The sequence below is a fragment of the Wyeomyia smithii genome, chromosome 3 (assembly GCF_029784165.1).
Source record: "Wyeomyia smithii strain HCP4-BCI-WySm-NY-G18 chromosome 3, ASM2978416v1, whole genome shotgun sequence".
In the NCBI taxonomy this organism is placed as follows: Eukaryota; Metazoa; Arthropoda; class Insecta; order Diptera; family Culicidae; genus Wyeomyia; species Wyeomyia smithii.
The window spans coordinates 27277653-27300527 of NC_073696.1; the positions used below are offsets into that span (position 1 = coordinate 27277653).

A 22875-nucleotide genomic window follows, 5' to 3' on the forward strand; every position below is an offset into this window, starting at 1 on the left:
AAAACAGGTGGTTCATGGGGTTACCAAAGCTACAAAGGACAAGAGGTACCAACGGTCGCGGGAGTTGCTCGGTTGGCGCGCAGATAACGAGATTATTTTTTGGACGAGAAGGTGTTCGTTTTGGAGCAAACAGTCAATCGCCAAAATGATCGAGTTTGGAGTGTGAGCCTCCAGCAAGCTCCTGCGGACAAGCTGAACGTTTCCCGGTTCCAAAATAAGACGTCAGTGATGGTTTGGGGAGCCATTTGCAAGAAAGGTAAACTGCCTCTTATTTTTATCGATAAAGGGGTCAAAATCAACGCAGCGTACTACCTGGACACGGTTTTGAATAAAAATGTTCTGCCTCAAGCTGAACTATTGTTTGAAGACGATTACTACTGCTTTCAGCAAGATGGCGCCCCATCCCACACCGTAAAGATTGTTCAGGCGTGGTGTGAGGAAAATTTGACCGATTTCATTTCGAAGAACGAATGGCCTCCGTCGTCTTCGGATCTGAATCCACTGGATTATTTTGTGTGGGGATACATGATGTCGAAGCTGAACGACTATAAAATAACAAATTTGGAGCAATTCAAGAAAGTTATCACGAAAATCTGGGACGAGATGCCGATAGCGCACGTGCGCGCCGCTTGCCGAGACGTCTGAAGCTGGTTAGATCAGAGAAAGGTGGTGTAATTCCGAGATATCGCCTGTGAAGTATCTTTATGAGTTACTGAATAAAGCTATGAAAGCCAGATTCAGATTTTCTTCTTATTTTTTGGAATATTGAGATTTTCCTGTGTGACCGGACTTTTTTGTCACCCTGTAGTATTTCCGTAAAAGGAAAAAGTCTTCGTGTCATATGCAGTCGATTGCAGAAAAGTTTAGATATTTTTTCTTCCTACTTGCAAAAGTGGAAAATCTCTCCCAATGCTTCTCAAACTCAAATGATAATTTTTCCGCATAAGCCTAGGGCTTCTTTCATCAAACCAAACAATAATCACGTTGTCAAGATGAATGGGGGTATTTTAAGTTGGTCCGACAAGGTTAAGTACTTGGGACTAATTTATGATAAAAAACTTATTTTCAAAGAGCACATTGAGAGTATACAAGCCAAGTGCATCAAATATACGAGATGTTTATATCCTCTCATTAACAGGAATTCTAAACTTTGTTTAAAGAACAAACTTTTGATTCACAAACAAATTTTTAGACCAGCAATGCTTTATGCTGTACCGATCTGGTCAAGTTGCTGTTCAACAAGGAAGAAAACGCTCCAAAGGATTCAGAATAAAATTCTGAAAATGATTTTGAAGCGTCCTCCTTGGTTTGGTACACTCGAATTACATAGACTTACTGGTGTTGAACCATTAGAAGCTATGTCAAATAAAATTATTAACAATTTTCGACAAAAATCGTTGCAATCCTCAATTGCTACGATAAGCTCTCTTTATAGCCAATAAGTTAGCAATTAAGTTAGTTGTAAGTTTACTTCCCCTTTTCTGACAAGTAGGTTTAAATCCCTACGAATGATAAGTCCTAATTGCGAAAGCAAACAAATCCTAACAAATGAAATTACAAATTTCTAACAGTGTTGAGAAGTCACCATTTGTGATTGGACACACATACTCATTATTTACTAATATTTATCATAAATACTTAAGCTACAAACAAATCCCCCCTTAAAAAAAAAAACGGATTAATGCTCCTTTATGTCCAGTTCGTGCAAATACAAATCATTCGGAGTATTTGTTTACAATTTCTTGTACAATTTATAAGGCATCAGATTTTGATAGTTTCTGGTGTTTTATTAAATTGTATAAATTTCAGACAGAACTCATATCGTTTTAACTGATTTTTTCAACCTGAGACTCTCAAGCTGGGAGGTGTTTGAACGCCGAAAACCACCCCCGTGCGCACGGCTATGGTTGAGGTGACGATAGAACCGAAACCCTTACTGTGAACTTTCTCGGAGTTGTTCTGATAGCGAGCTAAGGTTTCAAAAATTACTTCCATGCTGCTGCTTGCCGACATCCAACGCAACGGTCAGAACTTTAATTTGATCGCGTGTTTACACACTCTGCCGGAGTCACAAAATGGTCCGCTCTGTTTTCTACTACTATAACTGCATTTACGACACCGGGAGCGGAAAGGAACCTAACAGAGAATCCTTGTTTCAATGAGGCACATTGTTTGCCGGGTTGTATAAACAATCTTTAAAACCTCAGATGTAGTGCACCTTGTGGAGTTTAAGAACAACTCATTTTACATTGCTTGCGCTTGCTGGTGCTGCTGCAGCAGCTCAGCTCGGCTCGGCTCTCGGTTTCTCTCGTTCTGAGTAAAACGAAACGCTAGTGATGATCGAGGCACAGATAAACTGAATTTCATTCAGAGTTCCGTTCCATTCCGTGGCGGTAAAAGCAAATGCTAAAACCGTGAAACGATACTTCTCTCAGTTTCGCGTTCGCTAGCAGACAGTCAGCATTGTGGCTGGGATACGGTGTTGAAATTATTCCTTTGAGTTTTTTTTATTGTTATTTCGTAGTACGCCTCGAAGTTCAACCAATGGCGGGCCCTTGGGTCGAGTTTCGTGCTTAGGAGGACCATAGTACATACAATCTCCAATGCGAATGGATTGGCCTCCGTCGGAATCAATCGTATCGATTTCAAAGTATGTGGGAATAGTGCTCTGTGTGTACGCATAACTATTCCTGTTTCAAAAAACGAGTGATGATCATTTTGAAAAGTGGTGCAGAGAAATTGTACGGCGAACAGAAGAAAGATATCATCAAGCCTTACAACATCAAATAGGAAACCGCGTTGGCAAAGGAAGAGAGGGAATGAAAAACGGGGAATGTGGGAAGCCGAAAGTTATTGAAGAATGATTGTTTCATGTCATTCACACGGTGCATTCAAGAAACTCAGACTCAGCTAATTGGCGGACTGGAATCCAGTCGGTGGATAGCTGAGGAGAAAACAAAGCTTAATAATAAAGAGTTTACACTGACTGGGTTTCAATTAATAAAAAAGAAACAAAAAAGGGTTTTTGTGTGTATCCTGTGATAGATCAAATGGCAACTCGGAATAGTTGGAAACCCGTTATTCAATAGCAATCCTATCATGATTTCATCAATTGGTGTTGCGAAGATCATTACGTTCTGTTTCATAATCGTATTTTTAAAAGTGAAATTGTGTGTCAGTTTCGTTCCCGTACGTAGAAGCGTCGTCCTCGTTGGTGATGAGTCACCCCAGCCTGAGCCGGTCGGAAGGCGGCTGAATGTTTCATCGATGCTGATTACTGGCAGCTTCGTGGATTACAGTGCAAATAATAATCATCTTCACCAACACGCGTTCGGGATGTCTACAGCATCCCACCACGTGCGCCATCAGCATCACCATGTGAAAAGTCAACAATCCGCCAACAAGGAGGAGGAGAAGGTGCGAGCCGTTCGCGCTTTCAGCAGAAACAACCATTCCCGGGTAGCTAAGCATCATCATCGATTTAATGCACATCATCAGTCAATTCACAACCATTGCCGTCTAGCTCCGGACGCCGGCAGTAAAACCTACACAAGGCATCCTAATAACGGCAATAGACCGCGGTTGCTGCATAACTTCGTAACCGGCGGCAATCGATCTTCGCTGCCGGGAACGCCGCCAGATGAGCACAAGACAGTACGGCCTGAACACGGTAATTTAAGGTGCTTGCCTTTCATTGTTTTTTTTCCTATATCCAAAAGAACGAACTATCTTCTTCAGAACGACACTGTCTTTCTTTCTGTTCACTAACCATTTACAACGACCATAAATCTGTTTTTCCGCGGGGACAACGCTTGGAAATAAAATGTTCGAGCTGTGAATTCAACCTTGTTTTTCAACTTCCAACAGCAGGCTGCGAAAAGAGAAAAAAGGCAAAGTTCACACTTGGCCGTAACTCATTGATCACCAGTAGCTTCTTACGCGTGCTTTTCCTCTGCCGTCTGGTTTGACTCTTGCTTGACTGTATGTCCACAGCCGTGCGCAGGTGGGGGATTCTCGGGGGACTTAACGTATTTATTAACGTAGCGTGACAATCAACAAAATTTGTTAAAATGTATAATTTTAGTCGAACAATCAGGAAATTTAAATATTCAACCTTCTGTTTGGCACAGCACGAATATATTTTTGTTTGAATTTGTTTTTAATTTAATATCACATTCATATTAGCTGTGTCTTGCCAGACCCACAAACAGTTTATATGAGAAATTGATCAATTGAAAACCAACTGTTGCTGGTCCTGGAATAATTACAGACTGGAATTATGATGAGTTGTTCTAACTGAAATTAGGCATTACTTGATATCTTGAAATTGCCATTACTTGATATCTTTGATTTTTCAACCTCAATAGTGGATATTTTTATTACTTGATGCCTTGTCTGCTCAAAGGTTCCGCGTGGTAACTATGCTATTTGTTGGGTTTCTATTAGAGATGGTCGGGTACGGGTATTTTTACCCTATTATCACTGACAGCGCGAATTAAGTATTCCCCGAACATCCTGAGAGAAGTATTCTACTTCAAAAAATTCTGCCGTGTCGTGTTTGGCAAAATCGAACGGGGTCTGTATTTTGATTATTTGAATGATGAATACCTTTAATTCTAATACAGTCAATTTTCTTCAATGCATGAAAAGGCAACCTTCTATACAAATCTAAATCGAGTACGATTTAGTAGAAATTAAACTTCCTTCTATATTTATTCGTGTCGTGTGAAAGATGGCTCACTCACCGATCACCAAGCGGCAAAGATGCCACATAAAAAAATTTCCTGCAGTTACAAGTTCGTGGAAAAAATAACGATAAAGAACAACAGTTTTTAGACGAAAACGTATATTCACAGAAAATTTAAATTGACGTAGATTTTCATGAACATGTTCACATTTAATTTAGGTCAATTTAAACATTTTATCAGTGAACAGGAAAAATTTTTTAATCAGTTTCAAGATACCAAAAACAACGAAGCTGTCATATTTTAAAGTCATGATATTATGTCTGTTATCTTCAAAAATAAACCAGGCTAGAATGATGGACAAGGATGAACGAAACAAGGGTGAATTAATGTTTGCATATTGTTGTTCAATTAAAAGTTAGGTTATGGAAAGAAATACTTTATTGAGGATGCTAATGTAAACAAAAATTAATTGAAAAATACATATATAAATGTGGGAACTCTAATATCAAAATGGAATGAATTTGGTTTTCCTCTATACCGTTACCCCGGTTTGCAACTAGGATTGTCATATTGAACTAAATTCATTTAGCTAGCAAAATGTAATCATCAGTACAGCAGTACGGGGGTATAACAGTGCTAAAAATATGACCACATGGTTTAGGAACGGCCCCAATGACGTCTTCAATTGGATTGACTGCACACAAATGAATATCGAGTTCTACTCACTGATAGACGACGAGTGACCAGTGCTCTATTCATACATTGCTCGGTGCAGCAACAGTTTGTGCCAGCATGTTTTCCTTCAAAACATCAGCTTTAATAACACTCTAACAGAAGAACGTAAAACTGTCTGTGGAGGTTGTTACGAACTTTCTGAAAAAGCTTCACCTTCAAGACATCAAAATAGTCTAGGCTCATTAAAGCAAACATTAGTTGACCTATTAGGACGGGGAGATTCTGTCAAAAAAAAAAAAAAAAAATTGCCACTGCTATACAGGATATCACAGCAGGCAATTGGTGTCTACTCATGAAGTCTGTGCCAGGCGTGCTCGCATGTGATTGATACATTGTTCGTGAAAAATTCGACCTTCTAACTTTTATGAAATCTTAACTGTTTAACAATGAAATTATATTGATAACTGAAGAATCACAAAATTGTCCATCATTTTATCATTTCAACGACATATTGATTGTTGTGATCCATTATGTGGTTACATCAGTGTTACCGTTTGAAATCTTTCATTCCGACGTTACACCTTGGTTTTAGATTCCACAGAAGGTGTCTCAATATAATGCGGTATTGCGGTAGCAGGTATTGTATAATAACTTGGAAGTATCGCCTTACATGAAAAAATATTCATTTTTCATTTTGAAATTTGAGGAATTGCTTAACCTACTTCTATTTTATGTAGCGACAATTTTGTGGTTGCACACGTAAACGTCATCAGTGATTTTTGTGGAAGAATGATTACATTTTTCTTGACCGTGGCCTTATTATAATAACGATGATGATAATGATGATTATGATATCATCCATACACGCAATGAAATTAACAATATATTTTGAAACAAAATATTTCTGTCCTTTGGTTAGCTACGAGATTCGAAAGTTAATAAACTCTTTTTGGAATACCTCCTACGTAATTATTACTCGGGTATCAAAAAATATGTCGTTTCGTAACAAATTGGAACTATACACTCCATCACGGTTGAATGTTGATTTTCGTTTCACAAAATAGTGAGGTATAAACTTGTAAAATTATTGTAACTCTGCGCAAGTCTGCGTAAATATATATGAACTTGAAAATCAGAAAAAACTGACTCGAAAAATTTGTGTTTTACAGATAAAGTTGATGTTACTAAATACTTAGTTCGAGTCATGCTCGGGTTACAGCAGAAAGAGAGTTACACGCTATCAAAAACGACGAATGTGCGTGTCATCTGTTTCGATCAATTTTTAGTGTAGTATTGGTTTCTCCATCCCAGGCAGAGGGGATTCACTGCAGTCAAATTTCATATATGTGTGCGTTATCCAGAGGCGACGCGTGACTAAGTGGGCTACCTGTTCAATCAACAATTGCAACACTGAAACAACAGTATTGTGATAACAGTTTCGAAAACTTTTATCTCTCTACATTTATATATATGGCAAAAAAATTCTAGGGTCTATTATGACCGCGAGTTTTCCGATAATTTTCTCGTAGAATAATGATATCTGCATCATTTCATAGAAAAATCTTTATCCACATTTATCACATCATGATTCTCAATGATCGGATTTAGTCGTAAATAACTCTTGATCCGTCGAAGAACTAGAAAAGTTCGCTCGACGGATGGCGTTGTGATATGCAATGTCAGTATCATTCAGGTTTTGTCCAACGATAATTAAAATTATGTTTATGATCTTTTTGCCTCTAAACTTTCGCATGAGTAAAAACCTATCTTTGTTTATCAAATCTTAGTTCAATGCTAAAGCGTTTCCTTTGACGATTTTAAAATTTTAAACTAAAAAGAAAGCAGCGCGTAAGAAGACAAACGTATACTATGCGAGGTTCAAGTTTTCGAATGAACAAAATGGGTGTAGAGGTTTGAATGAAACTATACATCAACGGAAGAATTCCACCACATTGACAGAAATAATGAATGAATTTGCTCGTTTTTCATTTGCACTACGAAAGCTCTGAAGATGGATCTGCGAACTCTCGCGGCCACGTGGTCTCTCTCAAATTTCAATGACGTCGAGAGAAGAAACGGAAAGGCATAACGAAACAGATTACCAGACACTGAAGAGAGGTGGTGTGTAATAAATGTTTTCTCTCGCTGACATCGGTTTTGTTCAGCAGAAAGTTTGAACCAAAAATGTCATTTTTACGCGAGGCGTCGCATAAGTAGTGGTGAGCATAAATGACTGCGTCTACCCTGCCGCACTTGAAGGTGCAGAGAAGTGTTGAACGACGGTTAGTTCAGGTGAAAGGTCTGAACAAACGGTCGTCATTATTGCGTGTGGGTTGCGTTGCGTGTGAGTTGTATGGCGTAGTCTGAAGTGTAGCCCATCAGGTTACATTCTTCACGGTGCATAAATTTCCACTACGTAGAAAATAAAATAAGGATGTTCGGGATAACATTGAAATTACAAATAAATTACCTTCGATGATTTTTCATCCACTCTACAAATATGAAAAAATCACTTTTTTTCTGAGATCGTCTACCTGTCCTATGAACAGGTTGAACAGGTCGACGAGACGCCTCTGGCGTTATCGCAGAACAAATCTGGTCCATTACGTTTGTTGGTCCATGATTTTTGCAGGAGAAAAAATAGTGATTTTTTCACAACACATTCATGAAAGCTTTCCACGGTTTCTCGAGTTTTGTTGCCGAATATGTTGGTTACACGATGTTTGACAGATAGATCCCCCCTAATCCCAGGCCTTGGTTTGCACTGTGACCAGGGATGCCGCATGTACACAGTTATGAGTAGATAATTTGCTGCGTGATAAAAATGGTCAAAATTATTCAACATCGGACGAGCGGACGTTCTCAGTGACAGATGCTACGCTGGATTCTTGGAGAACCAATATATCGCCTGGAACTGCGAGGTAACCAGGTATTTAAAAAAATATATATTAAAAAAAAACCAGGACGGGTCGGGTACCGGCAATTTCGAGGTATTTTTCTTTCGGGTACGGGTCGGGTACGGGTATTTTGAAAAAAAAAAAAAAAATTTGGGGTTCGGGTCGGGTACGGGTTTGAAAATTCTCGATGAGTTGGATGCGGGTCGGGTACGTGTAACAAATTTCCCATACCGGACCATCTCTAGTTTCTATGACACAATAACTTTTAGAAGTTTCAGGTTCATCAAAGGTAAAAATCGTGAGAAAAACTAACTTGATTCTCAATTTGCATTGAAGTTTAAGACCGTTTCCCAAAAGACCTAGCGACCCGAAAATCGAGGAAGGAGTTTCCCAAAGACAAGAAGAGGCAGAATAATGGAATAATTCCATGTTCCATCCGCATTACACGTAGACAGCTTAGAATTTATATTAGCGATTGTCCACAGAGGGGGAGGGGGTGTCAAAAATCTGTCCACGTGGAATGTGGGCTTCTAAGTACTATTCCGCCGATCCTGAAACCGTAAAAAATGATGAAAAAAGAAGACTCAGATCAAATATCTCAGCTAGCTGGCATCTCTATCTTATTTGCTTTGCTTCATCGCAGCTAACATCGCAGCGGGTCCGCGATTTGCAGGCCCCAATGACAGATGCTATGTTATGTGAATGAGAAGTGGCGGTGATATGCTATCTCGTTTACACACACGCTGAGATGTTAGCCCTCGAATCATGGCGGGATGCCAGCTAGCTGGAATATCTCCAGAGGAAAAGAGTTGTACTAATTTTTGTACGCCAAAATGGACCCGACACTGTTTTTAGAAGGGCGCTAAAGTTCATGAACCGATGGTTCCTTCCATATCGATTTGTGGAGGTTCGGCTGTACAATGTTATTGGATTTTAGCCAATTCTCAATCTTTTATCAAGCTGTAATTCTAAAATTTGTGATAAAACTCCCATTAATCAGTACATTATTATTAACAGAAACGATGCACACGTGCACACGAAATTATGGCAACACAGAAAACATGGTGCAAACATCGTATATTTATCGCATATAATTTTAATTCCGAGAGTATTTTTATGCAATAATAAACCCTAGTTTGCATGTATTGGATCAATTTTTGGAGGTTCCTTGATAAAACGCTCGGTACTTTCGCTTCACGCCATCCATAAGAGTCAGTTGTATCCGTTTTTTTTATCATTGTTGTTCTATTTGTTGAGCATGTCACTTGCATTTTTCACGTTGTCCTTGGTCTTTCTGAGTTTCTGTTTCATCATAGCCCGATACGGTTTGATACAAACTTGACTGAGTTCGCCTCATACCATTCTAACATATTTTTCGAACAGTAAGAAGAGGCTAGACATCACCATCAAAATGGTGGGCTTTCTATCTACTGTCTCAGTATTGGCAAATGACGTTTTTTGAGGCATTCAGTCTTGTAATTTTCACTGTTGATGGTTTCTTTTGTGACGAAAACTTGACTTCGCTTGCCAATGGTGCAGATAGCCTTCCAAATCAGATACTTGGCAGCGTATCCGGACAATTTTTCCTTCTCGAAACGATCATCTCATTCTTTTCAGTAAAAAACACCTATCTTGGTAGTTGTGCGAAGTCAGCTTTGACATACGTTTCATCGTCCTTCTCACAGCAACTACTTTTGGTCTACAATGGAGTTGTCTGGCGCGGGTTTTGGTAATTGTCTGATGGCATTCATCAAGATTTAGGAACTTTTGAACCTTGTACGTGTGTATCTACTTCTTACTATGATCTTCTTAACGTACGATTCCGAAACTCCAAGCCTTTTGTTGGGATGACAGGTAAAAATTATGATGAGAGAACTTGTCCATGGATTAATGCGTCAACTTGTCCTTGAACCTTTTTAAAACTCTTGAGATGGTCGAATTACAAATGTGAAGCGTTTTTCCCAAAGTATGGTAGGCAGGCTCCGGATTTGCCATGTGGGCGTACAAAGTTTTTTCTCGCCCTTTCGCAATAGAAAACACAACCGTCAAACTCACATCATGTTAACAATATGTTCTAAATATAAAAACCTCGAAATTTCCTTCGTAAAGGACATAAGTTACAGCCAATCGAAAGTGTTGCAATAATTTCGTGTCCACCCTTTATTGATCGCCATTTCGAGTATGGCCGCTATTATGAACTTTATTTAAAAAACGATGTAACAACTATTTTTAAATCTGAGATCAGCATTGGAAAGTTGAGAAAATACTGTGGAATTAACTTGATTAAACTGAGTGAGCGTTGGCGTTGATCCACAAACCAAATCAAATTTTTATGTGTTTGTAATCGGTGTCCGATGATTAGCTCATCAATATTGCTTGACAGAAAGATTGAGTGTTGCCAAAAAGTCGAACTGTCAAAACTGTATTAAAACTGTTGTCCCTTTCGGCTGCCTTGAAGTTTTCTCAAATTGAACAAAAAATATATCATCATTTTTTTTCTCTATTTGAAATTTATTTTGTTGCGTATCTGTATTTACTTTGGAAACCTTATTTAAATTGTGGGATAGTTTTAATGCGATTTGCTCTTTTATAAATTAATACACTAGAGTACCATTTTAGGCGTGGAACAAAAAACCGCCTAAATTCCAAATTTGACACAAAAACACGTAAATTTCGAAAGCCGCGTAAATTTCGAGATACCTTCGAAAAAGCTTGACGAGCATAATCTAAACATGTCAAAAAAAGCCATTTCTTCCACCAGTAAGATCATTACAAATTTCGAATTGTTTTTATGCCTAAAGCTAATAAAATTGGCCAAAGGGAGGGCAAGAAGTAAATAACACTAAGAAGGAAAGAAATAATATCTTTAATATATATTTCTACTCAAGTTACAACGTTTGTAACTTGCACAGGTACAGATGAATGTCGGAATATATATAGTTCCCTTGTCTTTCAGTCACGCGCACGACAAACGAAAGTTACTCAAATTGCCTTTTTCCCAAGCAAACTCTGAAGCTGTGGTACACTAAAGTTTGTTATTTTTTTGTGGGTAGCAACGCAAACACTCCTGTTCTGACTACAAGTTACCTTCTCTTTTAGTCTCCACTCACCTCCTCCTGGTATGAAGCCAGTCGTAAGGAAATCAAAGCTAACTGCGTCTCAACTAATATTCGGCACACGTGTTAAATAAGCACATGGCTATAGGTTCTGATGCAGGTGCATCGACAAAAACCGCCCAAAACGTAATAAAGGGCGGAAGGCAATTTTAAGATGTAAGAAAGACAAAGTATCAAAGATATCAAGCATGTAAATGAAATCTAAAGTTAGCCAAACCACTGTCGGTTGATTATGAACGTTACATGTCCAATAGATTTTGTAATGTCATGGCATTACCATCAAAATTAGGTTGTCAAGTGGAATAAGGCAGTACCTGTTGTTCATTGAGGATAGACTATGAAAAAGTCAAGAAAATAATGGGGATTATAAATCTTTTTGCTCGAGAAAATAAGCAGTTTGTTTTTTTTTAAGTGTGTAGCAATTTTTGTATGCATTGAAATATGTAATTTTTTAATAGTAAAGTTATTCGATAGCAAAAAGTTGTTTGTTTATTGAAAATATCAATTACGACCGAAGACGTTAATAACGAACATTTATAAAAAAATTGAAGAAAACCGGCTGTAACTCGCCAAAGCCATTTTATGCAAAACATCATATTGAGTTTCAAGTTTAGCTTATGGCGCGTGACAAGCCGCACTTGAAATCTATCCAACTTTCTCCCTATTACTCAAAGCTCTAACAAAATTTACCAAAATGTTCTCAAGAAGTTGTACTCAAAGATAAAGCAATATAATTTTTTTTCGATATTTTTAAAAATAGAAAAGACATTTAACCTACACAAGACATGTACCCCAAATTAATTCTTTAAGTTTGCTACGACGTTCAAGATGTACGGAGAAAGGGATAATTATTTTGCTGATACGTGAAAATTTTAGCTGTTCCAAAAAAACTTAGAGTATAAGATAAACCCATTTCCGACGAGTGACATTCAAACTTTGAGTCAAGTTCAACAATTATACTTGAAAATTTTCATGACGAAATTATTCAGTAAGGAACACATTGATCTTTAATTTGCAATACAGTTTGTGTTAATTATGTTTATAGTTGATGAGTAATAAGATTTTGAAGTTCATTTTTTGAGGTAAAAAATAATTCCTGGCTATTATTTTGGAACATTGTGTAAAATCTGATCAACAGTTTTTATTTAAGATATTTTGATATATCGACATGAAATTTTCAAAGTTTTAAAAATTAAACATGGGTTTGTCTACTATCCTGCAAATGCGGTACAGTAAGCCAACTTTTTTTATTTTTTATCAAATAATATTTGTTTGCTTATGTAGAAGAAGACGAAAACAAAGAAGTAGACAAAGATGGTGGTGATGGGATGAGGATTGTTATGTTGTTACGCAACACTATAAAATGTTTCTGTGATGAAACGCAGATGACAGATGTTTCATGCGCGTCATTTATCATGTGTGAAGTTATATCGGAGTATTAGATATAGATTTGAATTACCCATCAATGATTAAGAGAGGACAGTACTTCGTTGTTCCAAGCTTTGCTATTGTTAGTAACAAATTGCATAGACAAACTTTTGCATGCGTGAATATTTTTTTGAGCAATCCAGTATTTTTTCATGAGCCATGTTTTTTGTAAATTGTTTTTTTAAATCACATTCATTTTTAGTTATTTTGTAAGTTTAGTTTGAACATAACATATGTAACATCAAACAATTGAGAAAATGAACTATTATTCAAGTTATGAAATTTTTTAAAATATAAATCGTTAGAAAACAATTTTTTGAAAATAATCAAATAATGGAGAAAAAGTATTTAGATATTGGAGAAAACAGCTGTGCAGTGGATCCTTATAAGAAGCGATATGCAGATTCGTTTTCGAATAAGCAATCAATACACGATCTACTGAACGAAGGATTTATCGCAGTTTAGATAATTAATTAAGTTTTAAACCAGCGCTGGCAGTCTGCATCGAATTGTCGATAGTATCATAGTTACATCTTTAACTTCAACTCGATATTTCAAAAAAAAATTTTTCGTTTTAGATTAAATACCAACTTTTAATAGTTCAAAACGCATTTGAAAGTGGCTAGCCACTACGGGCCAACTAGTTGGAAAATAACACATGATTATTATTATTAACCATTTGACTTGCCTTTGGCTGGCCTTTTCTGTTCCGAAATTGGGTGTATACACAGTCGAAAAGTTAATAAAATAAGGGGCCATCCACATACCACGTGGACAGATTTTTAACGATTATTCTTTTTTATTCTTTTTTTTTTTTGTAAAGACCGTGGACATTCTACAACTGACTGTTAGTTACGTTGTTAAACTGTTAGGATCGTAGCGCTAACCCCGCAATTGTCCTGTACACTTAACAGTTGGCTGCGAAGTCTGTGTATAATAAACAGAAGATCGGGTTCCGAATCGGAATGGAGCACCAAGGCTTTGCTTTGCTTGCTGCGTTATATTGTATCTATTAATTCCTCCTCAGTTTTCGCGACAAAATTGTTAGAGTAGATCTTACGCCTCAGGTTTTCCTACAAATTCTCCGACTTTGATACCACATCGATATTCAGCCGCTCCATCTCCTCCAATGATCGCTTGGAGTAGTGGGCCGACGTTCTGGCCAAAACACCACGTTTCCGCTCTTATGGTATTTCTTGATGAACGACGCAACTTCCGGCAGGCACTTCGTACTATGGATTTCCCCGTTCACGGCCAACCCGGATCGAGAGAAGAGCGGCTTTGACATTACCCTCTTGCTGATTGTCAGCCACAGCAGCACCTTCTTGAAAAACTTGGTGTGTGAAATGAATATCACCTCGGAACTCACTTCCTCCGAGAGGAAGTAAAATACGATGTGCCCTGCCAGTCATTGCCATCCAGGGTTTGATAGGTCTCGTCGTCCATCACCACCGTCACGTCACAATTCGCCGGAAAAATCGACTTGACTAGCTTATTCAGCCGCTGCCGCTGTGTCATTACCTGCAGCTTCGAGACCAGTGCAGTGGACGGGACGGTCGTTTCCTGACATGTATGTCCATGTTCGCCAAATACTTTTTCACTGTTTTGCGCATGCACCAACCTCCCGGCCAAGCGCACGCAGCGATGTAGCCACTTTTCCTTCGGTCTTTCTCTGGAGCTACTTGTTGCTCAGTAGATGAAGTGCCGCACGATGTCCGTTTTTGACGCGGCAGGGTATCGTTCTTTAACCGCGCACTACTGATCGGAGTTGCTTCGTTGTTTTCATTATCACGGTTAGAGTTCGATTGATAGAGCTGTCAATTTTTCAACTAACTCATGGGCTACTATGATTGATGCAGCATGGGTAGTTTTGTCAGTGCGTGTAAAGGCAAATCATGAAAAATCGGCAATTTTAATCCAATTTTTACCGCAAATGTTGCGGTCAACAACAAGTCGAGTGCTGTTCTCGAATTGACCATTGAATGAATTACGCAATGGTTTATTTTAATGGTAATGGTTTGTTAGGCGGTATCGATAATAATGCCAGGAAAGCACTTTATCACAACCCGTATTGAGACTGAGTGATGAGGCTTCATTGTGAAAAATGCCGTTGCAATGTACTACTCTCTGACAGCATGCGAATCCTGTGACGGAAAAACTGCTCATCTTTGGCGGTGACCCAAGTATCAATCTAATTTTTGACTTCTTTATAAGAACGGAAGTACTCGTTAGCTTTTGTCCTTCGTAGGAGATTGAACTATTATTTGATCTATTGTGGTATGCCCCAACTAACTCTAAATGCGTACGAGCAGGTTCATCGTTTGACCCTGTGCTATCGATCGGAACAGGTAGTAGTCAGATGGAGTAACGTTTGGACAGTACGGCGGGTGGGGTAAAATTTTTTTTTCTTACCATTTCTGCGTCATGGGGTCGAGCATTGTCATACTAAAGAATGATTTTTTCGAGTAATTCATTGTATTGTGACTTACTGAGTAACTTAAAATACCTAATTTAGCATCTTCGGAAACCTTCTTCCCACTCACGGCAGAATCTTTCTCTCAAAAAAGCTTCACCGTAAGTATTCGACAGCAATTGATGCCACTCAGCTGCAGAGATCTCTGAATTTAAAAAGAAAAGCAACACTTCCTCCAAATGAAGAGTGTTCGGCTCGAGAATAACTTTATGATACGAAGAGATATTTACAAATGTTTTAATGCATCAATGTTCACAACGGCGGAAGCAAAGTTGTACACCTAATAAGAGAAAACTAGGGCGCTAAGTGCATGCGCAAGTTCAAAATCATTTAAAGTGTTTACAATCGGATTCTAAAAAAAAAAAAAACTATTTGAATGCGGGATTGAAAGTGAAAAATTCATCTATATGGAGGATACCCGAGAAATATTATACTTATTCATAAATAGTTACAAAATTAAAAAAAAACAATCCTGACGGCTAAAAATATTGCGGAGAGTTTTAAATTTATATCACACAGAAATGTGAAAAAAGACATACAGTGACACTTCCAAATTCTTGGTGAAAACCATGATGTATAAAGACATATATATTGTTTATAAACAACTAGGGCACAAAGAATTATCGCATCTCATGATATATCATTTGGATGCATAAATATTCTAAATATGGCAATGCTACATACCTTGCTACCAATATTCATTAATTTAAAAAATAATTTCAAACTCAAAACACCTGAATTTACCGTATTCAATTGCCTAGTTAGTAAGGATATATATCAACAAACACGAAAAAGTTATTCGCTGTTGCATAGTGATGCTCCGTCTCCAACCCTCCAAAGTGAAAAAACGCTTCCTCACCCCGCGCCTACTTTTTGGTCAAACCGTTACACCATGTTCTACTCATCATGGTGAAAACTAGATTGGGCAGTCGAAAACAACATATCATAATAATAATAAAGCTTTCTCATAAAATAGGTGCTACGAAAAAATTAAGAAATTCCACTAGGAAACTTACAGTCAGAAAAAATGTTTGTAAGCTGCAAACATTAAAATTTCTATGGTTCGGTGGCGAAAGACCTTGTGGCTGAGAGCGACCTCAATAAAAAAAATGAAAAAAATGATAAAATTACAAATGAACTGAAGGTTAATGAAGTGTTATTAGTTTGAGAATAACAACAATCAAAAAATGGTCAAAAAATTCATTAAAAAATTGAACAGAAATATTATCTTCAGTGCTAGTGATAAACAACGCAAAAGTAATCTGCTTTACAATTAGCTGGGACATTATCAAAGTGAAACCATTCGTGTCCGGCTTATGCTACAGATCTTAAAATGTATTTGGGTGACACTCTCCCCCCAATCCAAAAATCCTGCGCACGGCTATGACCATAACTCATTGATCACCAGTAGCAGCTTCTTGCGCGGGGGTTTTTCCTCTTTCGCCTATCTTGACTCTTGACTGTCTGCCCTCACAGATTATGAGGTAAGCAAAAAAGGACGCCTGCGATAATCTGTAGCAACCGGATTGTTCAGCTTCATTTGTCTAGCTGTGCAAATATGTATAAATATATATTTATTTGTGCATATGAAACCATTACCTAGAAGTGTTGTCGTGATTAAAATATTAGCTACAGCAGTTTGTTTTTACTTGGCACTTATCTGGGCCGGGGGACGCGGAGCTATACAATATAGAGTAGTGTTAATTTGTCTAACGAGACTTCCCGTTCAGCAATGGGATGATAATGATCGACAATTTTGGCTTCGCTGGCTTGGTAATTGAGCTTCTAATGACACTCGTTGAATGCATTAAATAATCATTACATGCGTCCGTTGTAAGCATTTTTTTTAATTATTCCCAAAGTAAGAGACAGCGCAGCGCAGCGCACGACAGGAACGACGGCTGTCCGATGGGATGCAATATTTTATTAATGTCGATGAAAGTTGAACCGTCATCATCATGTTGGTAATTACGGTGTCACGAGAAATTGGGTTGAAGCGTAATGGGATTTGACAACAGATAACAAAGAATCCAGGGAATGAGACCTCAAGCACGCATGCAGCGTTACTAGGAAACCGATAAACAGTCTTTTTCAAAACCACGCCCCAAGTTTCGGTGTGTTGCGGATAACAACAATAAAGTTTTGATTTTGGGGTTATATGCACCACTTCAGAAAAGTTATAATTTTTCTACTGAAGGGAAAAGCAAACTGATTAGAAATCGAAATCAGTTCCGATAATGAACCGTTTTTTACAACGCTTTGATGTTCATCCTACGACTTGAAAAGCTGCTCCAATTGTGGATTATCATTATTCAGTTTATGACTTGATGAGATTTTAAAGTTCCTACTTCTTGGAAAATCTCAAAAAAATCAACTTTACCAAATGAATCATGCTTTTTGATTGGAAATCACTACTAAAATGTTTGGAATATAATTTTTCTCAAAATAGTTAAAATCAAAAATTTGCTCTGGAACCTAATTTTAACCTTTTTTTTTTCTCCACAGTAAAGTAGGTAAGAAGTCAACCGTAAACAACCGGGTAGCTTCCCAGCGAAGATCTCATTCGGTCACAACTGTATCGCCTACACCGGTGCTGCAACAAGCGGACAAACTAAGGAACATCAGCCAGAACAGAGCTAGCAACAATAGAACCAGAGGAACCAGTTTCTACAGCAAAAGATATTTTCAAGATCTACTCAATAGTTATAAGCGAAATTCCCCCTACAATAAGGAGGAGGATAGAATTGATTCGAATTTAATGACAAAATCGTTAGCACGACCGAAGGGCAAATGTGTGGGGGCAGATTGTAGGAAAGTCGTTTCGCTGCAGCAGGAAAACGATGAGTATGATTACGATTACGAAGACGACGAGGACGATGATGAAGATGATGGTGATAATGAGGAGGAGGAAGAGTACGATGATGATAATAGCGTCGTAGGTGCTGATGATGATGCTGCTGCTGATAATAAACGTCATAACGGCGATTATTTTAACCGCAAGCACATCGAGACCCAAGGCGACGCTGGGTATGGCAGCATGGTCATAGTTAACGGAAGTTCAATCCAAGACAGCCATAAACAAACTGTCAAAAGAAAGCAGAGCAGCGAAGGGTCAAAACATGATGATAATGGCCTGGATGCAGTTGGTCGTAAGGTAAATTTTATGAGAAACACCAATTAAAGCATAAAATTAGGGCAAATCTAATGATGGTCTTGCATTTCAGGATACTTTCTCTGCACATGCATCCACCCTATCAGGGTCGAGCTCCCCACAGTCTTCAATGGAATTAAGAAAACTTTCAAAACCATCTCATCGAACGGGTAACAAAGGTTTCTCTAGTTTTCTTAAGAAAATCCTTAACAAACTTGTTTTTTCCAGATATATCACGACTAGCTTCCCACCACGCTAGTAAGATCCGACAGGAAGGATCCTGCTCGGTTCCGAAACCAAAGATAATCCTAGCCTCGAGTGATCCCACCAAGCAGTACACCCCACATTGCACAATACTGCACCGGTGCGGGGATGACGTGGGTTGTTGCCCTCCAACCCAGACTTGCGCTTCCTCGAAGAATGCCACAATTGAACTTTACTTCTTTGTACGTTCTCCTCCCCTCCCGAATTCTACAAAGTTTTCTAAAGAATACTCGTCTCATCGCCATAGGTTCAAACCGTGGGAGCAAGGTCATCAATCGAAAGACTGAGTTTCATAAACCACACCGAGTGCGCATGCATTAATCGGTTGGAATCGATTGCAGCAGCTCCAGTGGTGTCATCAACGGTGCAGCCGACTGTGTTGACGGCACCGAACTGCACTTGTCCCGTATTGTTCCAGCGGGTGATCGACGATGATAACCGCTGTCATTGCGATTGTTCATCGAGCGATACGCAGTGCGATCAGTTCAAACGTGGTTTGGAACATTTTTCCATGGAAAGTAGAAGGTAATTTCGCTGTAATTATTGATGAGTCACTATGAGTTGTAAATTGGAACCTTTCTTAGGTGCATCCTGAATGGTCGCTGCCATGAGCCTTTGTGCGAATATGGACACTACAGCAAGGCAAAGGGGAAGTGCCCCACCAGAGAGGACAAGCTGAGCTATTCCTACAGGGGTTGAGGATTTGTAAATATTTTGTACGCGCACGCAAGGTCCTCTCGAGATTCTCGTCTGCCATATCGCATTGTGTAATAAACACTGATTTCATCGGAAATTGTGTTGATCACCAGTAACAAAAGAAAAAAGAATCGACTGTATACGAATAGTAGCTTTGTTTTTAGTTTCGCTGATGATGCATCTATTTATTTCGAAACCAAGTAAACTTGATTGATCTGAAGTTTAATTAGATGTGCTAAGTAAATTAATTTAAGAATACTGTAAGTCAAATGATAATATATTATACATTTTTTGACATAATGTTTTAGGCTTTTTTGTTACATCACATTGTTTTTGCATTTAGCATCAAGTTGAACCATGTGCTGCAATTCAGAATAGAAACAAAAACTCCAGTCTCTGCTCTTGTTACAGCTGCATTGATGCACGCTATAAATTTTATTATAGGGCCATAAAATTCACTTAGAAACGTGTTCTAGACATAGTTACGTCGATAACTTTGGAATGCTCATGCTTTGCTTCCTGTATTCTTTACAAAGAATGCACTTTTTACAACTGCATAGAAAAAATTATCTTTTTCAGTCCGGTGATCAATATAACGTGTGCAATTACACAATGCCGTTAGTTCAACAGACATGAAAAAAAGATGAGCTTCTTGGGCTGAAACTGTACTCTTCGGTAAAATATCATTCTCGAAAAATACATCGTGATCAGCTAGCCTGGTCTGGATTCATTTTAGAACTTCACAGTCTCTAGATCCTTGATTTCATATTTGTAACAAAAATTCTAGATCATGAATTCGGTTCTCGTGTTTACGTATTGCATTTGTGATTTCATATCAATCATCTACTCTTGTGAAACGTCTTTCATCAAGACCAGCAGGAAGTTTTTTCGTTTTTTAGTATATTCGTTTCAAAACTGCCTGGGTGATAAAGGTGTCATTGTTCAAGTGTTTAGGTCCAAGAAGCTGGCAGCGGAGTTCGGGTTAGGATGCATAGTGGATCTCTGAACTCGGCAAAAATTTTGACAATAAATCCTAACCATCGATTCACTTCCGACAGTGCTTCATGAATTCGAAGCTTAAGAGCACTATCCAGTGTGACACCCAGATCTCGTACTTGAGTTACTCGGTGCAAAGGCTGTCCTGTCATGATGTATTCAAAAACAATTGGTGTCATTTTACATTGTAAAGATATGATGCACCAGCCTCTGAACTGCGATACAGTCATCACACAGATTATCATGTAAATTTTGATATCCTCCTCGTAAAACATTCAGCAACAAGATGAAGCATTTTATCGATTTCACTGACGAAAAGTACGAATAGCAATGGTCCAAGTTTACTTCCTCGGGTCACTCCAGAAGGAGTGGAAAATGTCGTAAGATTAAGCAGAAACGATTTCAGCAAAAATCGCTCGATCAGACAAATAGTATCCAAACCAAGTGTACTCTAAAATGACGGTTGGTTTGAATTAACTAAAATACTCGAATCATCTTTATCTAGTAGAACGCACTTCTGATTAGTCTCAGTACCAGAAAGCTCAAAACAATCATGTTGCAAAATTACGTACGTACAATAGTTGCAACACTACATAAAACGCTTGTCAAAAATCAGATGATTGACTTGGTAATCTGAAACATTTGAACAGTATTTTCTCTAACACTCCAGATGATTCGTAAAATTCATTTTCCATCTGGTGGTTCGAAAGGTATTAATAATGTTGAAAGGGATTCGATCGGAGTCCGATTGCGTAGATGTCACAGCGTCAGATTTGCTCTGAAATCAAGTCGATATCCTGTGCTGTTTTTGAGTAATGGAGAAAAGCAACTCGCGTGGGAAAGGCCTTATGTTTGTTCGAACTGAGCCAGTGTACCAAACTATGGAACAAATTCTTCTCATAAGAGGGAGCATCAAAAATTTTTCCAAGAGATTGCGAAATTGCGAGATTGTTTTACAAACAAAATTTTCTAGCGAAATATTTCCAGAAGCTCTAGAGAATTTGAATGAGATCGAATATATTCTAAGTTTTTGCTAACTTATTGGCTATAAAGAGAGCTTATCGTAACAATTGAGGATTGCAACGATTTTTGTCGAAAATTGTTAATAATTTTATTTGACATAGCTCCTAATGGTTTAACACCAGTAAGTCTATGTTATTCGAGTGTACCAAACCAAGGAGGATGCTTCAAAATCATTTTCAGAATTATATTCTGAATCCTTTGGAGCGTTTTCTTCCTTGTTGAACAGCAACTTGACCAGATCGGTACAGTATAAAGCATTGCTGGTCTGAAAATTTGTTTGTAAATCAAAAGTTTGTTCTTTAAACAAAGTTTAGGATTCCTATTAATGAGAGGATATAAACATCTCGTATATTTGATGCACTTGGCTTGTATACTTTCAATGTGCTCTTTGAAAATAAGTTTTAAATATATTTTAAGTATTTTATGGCTACGTTCCTCTGCGAAAAACAATACCAATAGGATAAATATTAGAGATTGAGATTAGAGCATTGAGAGCAGAGCTGCGAATTTTCACTGTCGGCAACAGAATGTCACTTGAAATTGAGGGCTGTGAATATCGGTGTCAGCATAATAACGGATAATAAAACCTGAATCAGAACAATTCCTATATAAAAAACACTTGCTTGTTCCGGTTATTTATTTTTCGTAGCAGCTGCGATGTTGACACTAGCGTTGTGAGCAATAAACCAATGAATAGGACGTTCAAAAAGCGAGAGAGAAGGTTTTGTTCAAGTCACCTACGCAGTTATACGGGCCCGGTCGGAGAGGGTTAACCAATGCATTTGCTGGAAAATATTACATTTTGTGAAGATTCGATCGAGACGTGCGTTGGAAATTGTTCGAAGGTTTTAAAAAGTTTAGATGCATCCGAAAATTGCTGGGTCCTAAGCACGTTATATTCGGATTTCGTTTAATTTTTATACGTATAAATTATTATTCAATATTGTGCGTCTTGCCTTATCGATGATGTTACCACGAAAGAGGCAGTACCAATGTAGTGATTTTGCAGCATGCTATGATTCGTCCAGTTTCATATTTTGAATTGCTGTTAACATAGAATGCGCTAGGTTATATGTTATGTCCTAGGATATTATATGCCTGCTGCACAAATATGAATTTTTTTCGTCTAAGAAGTAACAGATTGCGGTTTATTCGTCGATATATTTCCAGGAGTCAATCTCTGGAGAATAAGTTTTGAAAAAGAACATTTTCTCATATAGAAACTTATAGAACCGAGCACAAAATAATAGTTACACTGATCTGAAATTTTAAACATTTGATAGGACCCATAAGGAACCCTAATGAAATGATAAAATGATAGTTATCACTAATCACAGACATTCGAGAATTTTCGTCATAGAAGGGATAAAAATCAGTTAATTTACCTTACCAATCAGACGAGAGCCGTGGTGGCTCATGCTGTATCAAGATGTTGTCGCCAGGTTGCTCGGTTTTAGGCTGCGTCTCG

The 22875-nt window shown here is 38.1% G+C and overlaps 1 protein-coding gene across 1 annotated transcript; it reads left to right on the forward strand.

Moving 5' to 3' along the window:
* The first annotated feature begins 2384 nt into the window (after positions 1–2384).
* On the forward strand, positions 2385–19688 carry LOC129732082 (uncharacterized). Its single transcript, XM_055692584.1, has 6 exons — positions 2385–3680; positions 17783–18431; positions 18502–18598; positions 18657–18874; positions 18940–19217; positions 19277–19688. The coding sequence occupies exons 1-6, from the start codon at positions 3100–3102 to the stop codon at positions 19389–19391; spliced, it is 1938 nt and encodes a 645-aa protein (XP_055548559.1). The 5' UTR covers positions 2385–3099; the 3' UTR covers positions 19392–19688.
* Positions 19689–22875: the final 3187 nt, after the last annotated feature.